We start from the raw sequence: 12,254 nt of genomic DNA, 5'->3' as shown, positions 1-12,254 counted from the left end.
ATCACTGCGAGATAAATACGTACTTTCAAGAATTTATACAATCATCTGGGATGTGTCCTGGTGTGCCTGAAAAGTCGGTAAGTGTTGCCACGGCTAAGACACCCTTCAAGAATGTGTTTCTAGTATAGGAAATTGAAGATCAATTTCTACAGTAAGACATTTGACTAATTTCTGGAATTATTGGAATGCAGAGTGATTTTTGTCACACTAGTAATTAGGCCCAACATACAAAGTCCTCGAATGTACATTGAATAGGATCCTCGGTAGAGCCGTGTGGTGAGCCCCTACTGGTCAGCCCTGGAGACCCGTTGCTGCAGCGCCAGCGCAGTAGCATTTCGAGTCACATTTTTTGGGTGTGTTTGGAGTTTATGCCAGACGGGAGTGACGGTGAAAATAAACGGCCGTGAGCCACAAAAACTTGAGCAGAAGTGAGGAAGACCCATAGAGACAACTGACGTTACTGGTGGCAGCCACGGACGTATGTAAAAAAAAATCTGGACTCGCAATGCCCTTAATCAGCTAATAGAGATCATTGAATCCACTGGCAGCCATTTTATCTAGCCGAATGCAAAGCTTTCCCGGTAATGCCCGCCTTTGTTCTCCCTGGAGACAATAGAAGCGAGCCAACCCTTTTATCTAGCCGAATGCAAAGCTTTCCCGGTAATGCCCGCCTTTGTTCTCCCTGGAGACAATAGAAGCGAGCCAACCCGTGCATTTTTATTCGGCTCGGTAAAATGGCGGTTGGTTGGCTTCCATTTCATACAGTGGCAAAGGCGTTGCAGGTCCAGGTTTTTTGTATACGTCTGTGGTGGCAGCAGTGGAACTACCTGACGGAGAAGACAGATGAATATTTCTCATTGTATTTTTCGGCATGTCCACCCCCGTCACGATGGTCTTGCATCCGACTCGTCACTCAGCAGGGATAGATAGGGCCTCGGAGATTGTGGGTCAGCCTAATGGGCATGGGAAAACACCGTCCATCACTTTTGATGAACTCGATTCGTTTAAGGACCAGCCTTGTGGAAACAAACCGCATCACTTTTGACGAACTGGACTCCTTTTTCAAGGAGCTCGGGCAAGAGAGTTTTATTCTGTAAAACCAGTTTCGCTCACATCAATGATCTGCAAGTCATTGGAACACATCATTTACCGTCATGTTACCGTCATGTTATCTTCATGTCAATCATCTTGAGGGATTTAATATCCTGAGCGACCACCAGCATGGTTTCAGGTCGCATTGCTCCTGCAAAACCCAACTATTTTCTACCATTCATCACATTTGTAGCGGTGCAGACAAAGTCAAGCAAGTAGATGCCGTCATTTTAGATTTCGCAAAAGCACTTGATACAGTTTCACAAAATGAAATTTTATGGTCTGTGTTGCTCAGATTTTCTCACATAACGTGAACAAACAGTTGTTGTTCAGGGTAAAATCGTCCAATCCGGTTAATGTAGCCTCAGGTGCTCCACAGGGCACAGTGCTGGGGTCACTCTTTTTCCTGTATTACATAAACAACCTTCCTAGGTTTTCCTGTTTGCAGATGATTGCTTAATCTATCGTCCTATTTAAGATAGAAACGACTGCCTTGCCCTCCACAAAGACCTCCATAAGCTAGAAAAATGGGAAAGGACCTGGCAGATGAACTTCAAACCTGAGAAATGTAGCATCATCCTGTTCACAAGAAAACGGTCTCCAACTCATTAAATTTATTCACTGTCTGGTCATAAGCTATCAGGAACAAATCATCATAAAGATACCTTGGTGTTACCCTTTCATCTGACATGATTTGGAATCAGTATAAGGCATATAGATATTGTCACAGCGAAAGCCAATAGTGTCATCGGGTTCCTTCGTAGAAACCCGAGTAATGCTCCAGTCCATGTAAAAGCCCAAGCTTTCAAGAGACTGGTTCGACCCCACCTTGAGTACTGTAGCTCTGTATGGGCTCCGCATGCAAAGAAACACATCGACAAGATTGAGACTGTCCAGCGCAGGACAGTGCGTACTATCATTCAAGATTATAGTAAGACCAGCTCTGTTACAGCAGTCCTAAAAAAGCCTAAACTTCCCCTCTTGCAGCAGAAAAGACGGTACAGCAGCTTAGTCATGTTGCAAAAAATCATTCATCATAGTGTTGACCTGGACATAAGAAATTTCCTTGATATGCAAGAACCTCCATCATCTGGCACACGAATGAACACTAGGAGCTGCAAGACAAATCAACTTGTCATCCCACAGTCTGTGTCACAATGCCATATTCATTCTTTCCTAAGATGGCAAGAGATTGGAATAAGCTGCCAAAACACATGACTTCTGTGGTGAAGTTATCTAGCTTCAAAACAGCAATGCAAAACCATCTGCAGCTGGAATAAACAACCCCCAGTTCTGAGTGATGCTCATTAAGAGCGTCTCAGAGTATTTATCCAGATCCAGATGTGGGCGGGAAGGGAGCAGTGACAGTGAGCCACGTCAGACGGGTTGAGCGACATACCATGCATTGTCTGCACCAACAAAGTACGTATTGTGTCCCCATGCTGCCCTATGCTGTAGACAGCGGCGAAGCAGACTTAATTATGTTCCAGTCGGGGCATTGTTGAGTTAAACCTTTCAGCAGCAGGAGCGGGGCTTAGTTTTAGGACACTCAACGATGTTTCTGTGGGTTCACCTAGTGTCAGGACCCACGGGGAACTGCCCCATGTTGAAGACGGGAGCACGGCAGACCCACCGTTCCAGTCAGAAGTAGCTGTGCGTGTCGTTGCAACGGGGGCGAGGTTTCATCCTGAGACTCCCCTCGATCGTTTCTCACACCACAACAAATATCAGGACCCAGGGGGGACCGTCCCGTGCTGGAGACGGCAACATGGCAGACATTTGGACTCCAACAGTTTCCACTTTAGAACTACAAGTGCCTGGACTCACAAGGAACAACCCCTTGATGTAAATAGGACATCAGTCTTCCACACTTGGTGTGACGGCCCCTATAGCAGGAGCGGGAACCCATGTAAAAGACAGCCAACAACACACGTCATATACGGCAGACAGAAAGGGCCTCTCCCGGCAGCACTTAAGTCCTCCAACTAACAGTGTGTCGAAGCCTATAGCCTCCATTCGGAGCTAGTTTACGCTGCAAAAGTCCTGGAGGCTTAGCCCGTGGAATTGCCACTCAGGAAAGTGAATGGCGCAGAGCGAAAGGAGGGGCTCCGCGCGGAATCAATTGCGCGAAGCCGGCCGGGGTGCATCACACCGGAGTGAATGGAGCCACTCGGCTCCTCGCACAAGTCAATGGTGCGGAGCCGGCAGAGATGCGGAGCCGGCAGAGGTGCTCCACACGGGAGTCAATAAAGCACAGCTGGTCCGTACATAAAGAACCGGAAGATCGATGTGTTTTCTCTTGATGATGGGAATGATGGACGGTGATTCTATAGAGGCATCGGAGGTGGTGGCTGAATTTCCATCAGAAATGGAAACTGAACCACGGATGGGAAATGGGACAGTATCAACCCACGCGACGGCTGCTGGCAGTTGTAGTGTTGTTGCCGTGCTAGCTTGGTTGATAAACACGGAATCCAGCCGCTTTAGCCGTTCAGCCAATTCGTTACTAACCCCGTAACACAATGACCTACAGTGGAAATCGCCTGGAGCTGCTCCCACCGATGGGCATACCGGATGACGAGGACTAGGATGTCCAAACCCCTCCTGCAGAAGCTTCCACGCGGAGCGACCCAACCCCATGCCTTGTTTTATGGAGAACGCCTCCTCCGCCGTTTCTGGGAGGAACTCATTCGGCAAACGGAAGTCTAGTGGCAGCCGCCATCCAGCAGCGTTGTACTTCGACGCCCAAATTTCTACCTCAGCATCGTTGGTTTCTCAATTAATGATAAGTTCTCATCCGATTTTCCTCTTTTATGTAAAAGTCGGTGCTAACGGGTAGGACCTCTGCCAGAAACCGGTGGCTGGTGCTCGCCGCCTTGTTGGGGGACGAACACGAGTCCCCGAAGGGGGTGGTGGAGCACCGGTACCAGATGACCAGTGGGGGCGCCAGGACGGATCCACGGTAGAGCCCACAGAGATCATGCACTACGGTAGAGCCGTGTGGAGGGCCCCTACTGGTTATGCCTAGAGATCCGTTGCCGCGGCGCCTGAACAGCCGCGCTTTTTGAGTCATAAATTGTTTTGGGTCGGTTTGGGAGTTTATGCCAGACAGGAGTGACGGTGTGAAAATAAACGGCCGAGATCCCCCAAAACAGTCATTTAGTTGAATTTTTCTTATCCTGGCATTTGCTGCAGGTGCTGTTTTGTCCATGTCTTAACTAGTGGGTAGTATTGTTTGTTATTGTTTTTTTTATGCCAAATAAATAATAATCTGAGCAGAAGCCTTCAAATATGTCTTTTGTTTACGAGAGAAAGACCCGTAGAGGCGGTCGACATTACAGGCATTACAGTATGTGACGCTTACATGTATGTAATTGAAATTGGCGCTTTAGTTTCCACTTAATAACGACGGTTGTATAAGTGGATGTGCAGTAATGTTTGTCTCTTTCTCGCACTACGCAGCTATCTTCCTATGTCGAGGGGTCACCGTCCATTCAATCTTAGCAAGGATAGAAATGGAACATTCTCTGCCGAGTTTGTTTCATGGTGACGCCAAGTACTACTTGCAGTCATTGCACGCATTCCGTGCTGCGTGCTTTAAATACCCTGAGTATGACCAATGGGAAGAGACCATCTTCCAGCAGACCGTGGTTTGTTAGGTCATTGGGCTCAGTCCGAATCACCTATTGGTTTTGTAGTAATTTAATTGTGTTTAGTGACCCCAGTTTACATTTTATGTCAACCAATCCACTAGTCGACCAGTCTGTCAGAGTCGGTCAGTAAGTCGATCGCAACTGACCAACCGAAACATCACTTGATCGATCACACTCCGATATTAATCAATCCCCCAGCAATCCCATCAATCAACGAACAGACTGGTCATTAATATCGTGTGCCTGTTTTAATCTAAAAAAGAAAAAGAAAAAGGCACATTATGGTGGATTCCGGCCACTTCCTTTTTTGTCTGTTTCTTTATGTTAATTTGTTTTCTGAGGTCATTATGCACGCATTTTATTTCAGCAACTATAACATTATAACAAAATTGACACGCTGCATAACAACAAGTAATGGCGGGAATTAATTTATAACACTCACCTCCTGAAAAGAAACGAATTTGCTAAAACCCAAATACGTAGTGGATAAGAAACATTTACATATTACACTTTTACATAATACACATTTACATAAGACACATCTACATGTACATAATACACTGTATCATACATGCATAATCTTTGCTGATCGGGAGTAGTGATAGATATGCTTGTTCTGCAATAGATGTTTCACAAATTTGAGATAGAAATACATGCATAAACTGGACACATGTCTGTGTCTCCAGCTTCACCTGATTTTTGGTTTTTTACCAAACTGACTTTGGAGTTTCAGAAAATGTTCTGACAGAGAAGCACATCAAATTGTATGCTATCGTTCATAGAGAAGCATTTTAAAGTTCTAACATGCTTGGCCTAAAAGTGGACGGTTTTCACAGATAAGCTTGATACGGCGACGACGCCGAGTTCTAGGTAATCCCCAAGGTCAGAACAGTTATCATGTAGGTGTGCAGAAACGAAAAATTTAACTCAGGTGTGTGCTCACAAAAACAAAATCTTGTAAGCAAAAGGACACTGCCTAGCTCTTGCTGAAACGTCGGCCAAGAATATAAACTTCAAAGATTATTTATGAACGATACGAACTACTTCACAAATCGTAACAATTTGCGGAAACTGACCACCAGTTCAGATAATTGCGGGTGCCGTCGGCCAATATTTTTCAACATCTCTCTTTTAACAAACTAGCAGCCATGAACATTTTTATTGTCGAAAGGATGATTCTATAAAATATTACATAGACATGTGTTTAACTTTTAGAGTCGTTTTTTTGTTGAATCAATACTGTTGTATCATCCACCATGTTTTCACCATTTCAACGAGCGTAAACTTGGACAAAGGAACCGTCTAGGGCATGAGCACTTTTGCGAATACTGAAAAAGAAATTGACAATTTCCAGAACTGAAATATCGTCGATTTTTATCCTTGTCAATTGAGGATAAATTCACAAACGTTTTACAAGGGAAAGAGGTATACAGAAAAATAATACGATATCATGAAAAACATATGACTCTATAGCGAGATATTATCCGTGATCTGCCTCAGATATCATATTGTATAATGGTACTATATGTATTTTGTGTTCGTATTTTTAAGGTGAGAGAGAATGCAAGATGTTGATCAAACTTTTACAACACTTCCCGCGCATCAACATCCGTGCAGTTGAGCCCCTTCAGGAGCAGCTCGTCAAATACCAGGCATTGACGAAATCCAAGACTTCTGATTTACGAGGTGTGAATTTCGAATGGCGACAGCAGACGATCGAGGAATACGAGAAGGTGGAAGAGCCTACTAAGTTTCACTTCATTGTTGCAGTTCATTCTGTGTACTACTTTGACAACTTGGAAGACTCACTGATGTATCTGCACAGCATACTGGAACCTGGTGGAGTTATATTCATTGATATGAAGTCAGGTATACTTTTCTCTTACGAGTGTAATAATCAAATAGCTCTTTCTAACGGAAATGTCCGTGGGGATCGATTGACAGTATTTTTAGAAAAGTATTTAAAAAACGGAAACACGGAAACGGAAAAACAATATATCCCCCAAAATTTAGCCCATGTTACAATCAAGTGTTGTCTGTTCAAATGCTATTACATGTATTCCGTCTTTACATTCAAATTGTACACAAAAGACTTCTTGACTAGTGGCGTAAATTTGTGGGACGGAGGGATGGGGAAAGGGGGGGGGTTATTTGCCCAACCATGAAAAGTTGAAAAGTGGGGGGACCCCATATGACTCTGAGGTTGATGTTCATGATATTGACGTACATGTGTAATTTGTATTAAGAGTGCAATATTTATGGCTTCTAAAATTGTTTTCCCTTTTTTGAGTGATATTGAATGTAGTCGTTGGAAGTCTGAAAACTTCTTCACTATCTGCTTTAATTTTTTTTCTCACTGAAAAGTGTGTGTTGTGGGGGTGTGATTCAACAGCTCCCAATTCACCCCTACCTCAAAAAGTTGGGGGATGCATACCCTCCGTTCCCCCATGCTTCATGAGTCGGAAACTGCATGGAACTTGAATGTATGAATAGCTACCGGTAGCTTAGCGTGAATGCTTAACTAGCATTTGTTGTTTGTTGCAACTGTAATCCTCTATGGTGGTAGTTTCTTTGACCAACCTTCCGTTTTAAAATGAGCAAAGCGGTGACAACTATGAACTGTAGCAGTCTATGAGGCAGCATCGTCCTTATGGCAGCGTCAACCAGGGAGCCGGTGCCTGTCCGGCACCAGGCCTGTCCCCAACTGTAGAATTTTTTTGGAATGTCCATGAGGTGTTGCCTTTCCCCAAGCCTAGCATTTCCCCAGAACGAGCTCCCACTTCCTTATATCGAACCCTTACAGAGAATTTTGCTGCTTGGTTGCTTTTCAGACGATAGTGGACTCGTCCGGTACTGGAATCACTTTGCGCCTTATTTCCACAGCAAGTACAATTTCATCACTTCAGCCGATGTTCGCAGCATCCTAGACCGCCACGGTATACCGTACTCGCAGCACCACGAGTGGTCTCGTGTGAACATCACCAGCTGCTTCGATGATGCCTCAGAGGAAGGTAGCATGGTCTTGGATTTCCTAAACCACGTGACAAGGTTCAAGGAGTCGGCGGCCAAGGATTTGAAGCAGCAGGTGCTGGAGTACCTGGCGAGCAGCGCATGCTCTGAGAAAAGTGGAGATGAGATCCTGCTGATTAACGACTGCGATACGATAATTATAAGCAAACCACTGAAATAATGGAGTGCTGTCGTGAAATTTTGAACATATCAAATGCAGTTCAACTGGAAGTTAGGGATACATCTCTAATAAGTTATCTCAAATGTGGCATCATATATACATGTAGTACGTGTAATCCAGAGTTTTAATTCCTGTACAGAGTTCTTCCAAATAATTGCATAATTCAAAGACAACGTTGGTCATAGGATGTCTCAGGTGAGACAAATTACAGCAAGGATGTTTTCTTTCTGTTCCACATCTGTTACCCAGATTGGAATTGCAGTTGGGTCTGCTCAGTGATATTAACAAAGTAATTCATAATATTAATAGACTATGTGATGGCAGTTAGACTGACGTTTAGGAATTGGTTATACGTCATGCTTCTTTTTCAACTCGTTTACAAAGTGAAAATAAGACCGTGTTTAATGCAGTCCTCCTGTGATGCAAATGACATGCGCGCACCTGCACAATCAATACAGAACAACAGACACCTCGATATTATGCAGGTTCCAAAAAGACTATTATATTAGCAGGCTCCAAAAAGACTATTATATTAGCAGGCTCCAAAAAGACTATTATATTAGCAGGCTCCAAAAAGACTATTATATTAGCAGGCTCCAAAAAGACTGTTATATTAGCCATGTTTGATTTGATATTTCACTCTTTATTCAAACATCGTCAAGCAGACAATTTACCGTAAATAGAATCATTCAGTGGTTATTTAAATCGAAAATAGGAATAAAGCTCACTATGTTTGAGGAGGAAATTGTACTATCATTCTGAGGAATTCGTGTTAAAATTGAAAATAATTCAGGAATCTTTCGTAGTGCACTCAAAACGTTTACCATTGTATCAATGATATTATCACCCACTGCTGTCACAAGCAACAGAATGGTTCCGATACCAGCAGAGAGCGCAGGTACCAGAGAGCCAAACAACCCTCATCGTGATAAGAAAAGCCACCAAATACTAGAACTTTCAAATGGCAGTATATTCCTCTCCTGAATGGAAAAGGAATCAAATTTGCTCATTTGAATATTTATAGTCAAATAAGCAAAACTGATGAATTCCGAATCTTGGTAAAAAAAACAAGCCACTTGATGTCATCTCTCTGAATAAAACATTCTGTGACTCCTCAGTTAACGATTCAGAATTACTTATCGACAGCTTCCGAAATTTTAGAAATGACTGCCCAACTGCCAGTCGGTAGGGTTGACGTTTATGTTTGGAATAAACTCATTTTTACAAGAAGATACGACTTGGAATCTAAAACCTTGGAAAATGTATGGATCGAGATTCAGAGCTCACACAAATCTCCAGTCTTGATGGGGTCTTTTTATAGACCACCAAACAGGACTAATTTTTATAGAGGAGTTTGAAAAGGTTGTAATCTAAGCATTAAGTCATACTAATGGACGTATCCTGCTTGGTGTTTTAACTATGATGCTAATGGTTTCAATGCCATTTTCATTCGAATAACTTTTTGTTACATCTAATTATGGCTTTAACTCAACTAATCAAAACCCCTACCAAAGTGACAAATCAGAGCAGTACCACGATAGACTTGATTTTTACCACCAACCCCGCGTGTTTTAATGATGTCGGTGTCTTCTGCGCGGCTATCAGTTACCATTTTTAAGTTTTTGCAATAAGAAATTTTAACGTAAAAAAATTAAATCAAACATGTTAATTGACTATCGTCCCTTTTAAAGCAAACTCTACGTAAGCACATTATAAATCAGAGCAGTACCACGATAGACTTGATTTTTACCACCAACCCCGCGTGTTTTAATGATGTCGGTGTCTTCTGCGCGGCTATCAGTTACCATTTTTAAGTTTTTGCAATAAGAAATTTTAACGTAAAAAAATTAAATCAAACATGTTAATTGACTATCGTCCCTTTTAAAGCAAACTCTACGTAAGCACATTATAAATCAGAGCAGTACCACGATAGACTTGATTTTTACCACCAACCCCGCGTGTTTTAATGATGTTGGTGTCTTTTGCGCGGCTATCAGTTACCATTTTTTAGTTTTTGCAATAAGAAATTTTAACGTAAAAAAATTAAATCAATCATGTTAATTGACTTTCTTCCCTTTTAAAGCAAACTCTACGTAAGCACATTATAAGATTGTGCAGTTGATAAAAGAGTGGGACCGTATTCAAAGAGCTGCTACCTATAGACAGAAGTAATATAAACGTGTGGAATGAGTACAAACGGCTCCGCAATAAGGTTACGCGCTACTTGAACAAACGAAAATCTGATTATTTAGTGGACTATATTGGTGATTCCAAAATGATTTGGGCTTGCATTTCACAACTTCTTTCGGGGGCTAATGCATCAGAGCCAATTAATATAACTGTTGACAATTATGTTTTTGAATCGGCATCCGAAACTGACCAACGTTTTAATGCTTTTTGGTCTCATTTTCCCCAGAAAGTAACAGAGCATCTTCCCGCTTGCAATCTTGAAGAGGTTTCAGGCAAAACTCACAATTTACAACTTTCTTTCACTCTCAAACCTGTGTCAAAATTACTTTTTTCCAATGATATTAAGAAAATGGAAGTCAAGAAGGCCACAGGTGACGATGAGATTATCTGTCCTTTACTTAAAACTGCTAAACCTGCCATAGCTAGTTGATTGGCTGTGTTCTTGTCAACATGTCCGTAAGTAATGGTTGTGTGCAAAAGTGTTGGAAGAGTGCAAAGTTCCTTCCTCTCTTCAAGTCTGGCAATAAATTTAATGTCGAAAATTACCGCCCAATCCCAATCTTACTAGTCGCAAACGGGCTGTTTATGATTGATTATACTGTTATCTTTCTGAAAATGATATTCTTCATCCGAATTAATCTAACTTAAGGCCTGCACACTCTACTGTGAATGAAATTGCTAAGTCAGTTAATCTTTGGTCCAAGAATCTTAATGATGGCAAATTAACAGGTGACGTGTCGCTTTTATAGATCTTATGAAAGCCTTTGACACAATCAATCACTCCGTTCTCTGAAAGACATTGAAACTCAGTGGTTGCTCTAATGCCACAGTGTACATCGGAGTGTATTCAGGTACTTGGAAGGTGTCAATGGAAGTGCCTCCAAGTTCTATTTTAAGGCCATTGTTGTTCTCAATTTATGAAAATGAATGCCCCCATCAATAAGCAACGATGTAATACATTGTTAAAAATTGTGTTGTGCTACAATGCGTTTTCTGTCAAATGTATCAAAAATTAACAGAGAATCTTTGTAACGGAAGCACTTTGTGACTGCAGTGATTTTTTGCGTTACAACATAATCCCGTAAAAACTTTCTAAATTCACAATTTCCTCTTTAACATGAATTAACATCAATTTGCATATTGCGTTTGGTGCACAAAACCACTTTCTAAAGCCGGTTTCGCCATTTTTCTCGTGTTTCCCGTTATTGCGAGTAACAGGCAATGTTTTTGTGGAGAGAATTTTATTTTAAGTCATCTTGCGTGCCAAAAAATGAGAACTGCTAAAACAAATGTGTTTTTAACCTGCCATTAACTGTGAGTAAATTTGAAACAAAAATCGATACACATATAAGCAAGCTGCGCGCCATTATAGATCAGTCTAGGAGCAACTGTGATTACACTGCGGCTATCAGGTGAGGAACTATGTCCTGACACATTAAATAAAAACAAACGTGTCATTGTCATCACCGACGAAAAACGTAGGTTTTTAACCCCTCAATCTTGTAGCGGCCCCCTTCAACCTCTTCTACGTTGCTTCAACAAATATAGTTGTTTTAGTCAGAAAATAATGTCTTCGTAAATCCACAGTAAAAGTCTGTTCATTTACAAAATGAGCCTCTGAACCCTCCAAGCAGAATCCGCCCTCTAAAGCATACCCTTCCTCCATATGTGGTGATTGTAGTCGCCCTGCAGGTCAGTTCCCGGTCATGCCTGAACCTAAACGACTGTTTCTTGGTAACTAATGCATCCCTGAGGTCCCCTCTGACTACGTACATTCCTTTTTCTTTTCTTTTCTTTTTTTCTTTTTTCTTTTCTTTTTTTTTTTTTTTTTTGCTGTGGAAGTGTAGGTAATACCAGGTCACAACCCAAACAGCCGACCAGTTAGCACATGTCTGTCAACATCCAGTTCCTGATAGCGACCATAAGGGCTCCTTGGTGACTGATCTTTCAAGAAGTCGGCAGCGGTTGGGGTCCAGCCAATGGGAGTTTACAGGCTTGTGGTGTATGCCAAAACCTTTGCCAAGTTGGCCCACTGGAAAAAAAGTGCTGACCATATTTGGTGAAATCTATCGATCTTTTTTTAACCCCGTGCCGTTGACACCTGGGTTAAAAAAACAAGGATACTACCC

At 42.2% G+C, this 12,254-nt stretch overlaps 1 protein-coding gene across 1 annotated transcript; it reads left to right on the top strand.

Moving 5' to 3' along the window:
- The first annotated feature begins 5,306 nt into the window (after positions 1–5,306).
- LOC110986434 (histamine N-methyltransferase-like) lies at positions 5,307–8,685 on the top strand. The gene is made up of 2 exons (XM_087148322.1): positions 5,307–6,614; positions 7,577–8,685. The coding sequence occupies exons 1-2, from the start codon at positions 6,314–6,316 to the stop codon at positions 7,933–7,935; spliced, it is 660 nt and encodes a 219-aa protein (XP_087004448.1). The 5' UTR covers positions 5,307–6,313; the 3' UTR covers positions 7,936–8,685.
- Positions 8,686–12,254: the final 3,569 nt, after the last annotated feature.

The sequence above is a fragment of the Acanthaster planci genome, linkage group LG17 (assembly GCF_054643075.1).
Source record: "Acanthaster planci isolate LZ-2023a linkage group LG17, COTS_SCS, whole genome shotgun sequence".
NCBI lineage: Eukaryota > Metazoa > Echinodermata > Asteroidea > Valvatida > Acanthasteridae > Acanthaster > Acanthaster planci.
The sequence above is the reverse complement of the archived record's forward strand: the minus strand, read 5'-3'. Positions and strand labels throughout refer to the sequence as shown.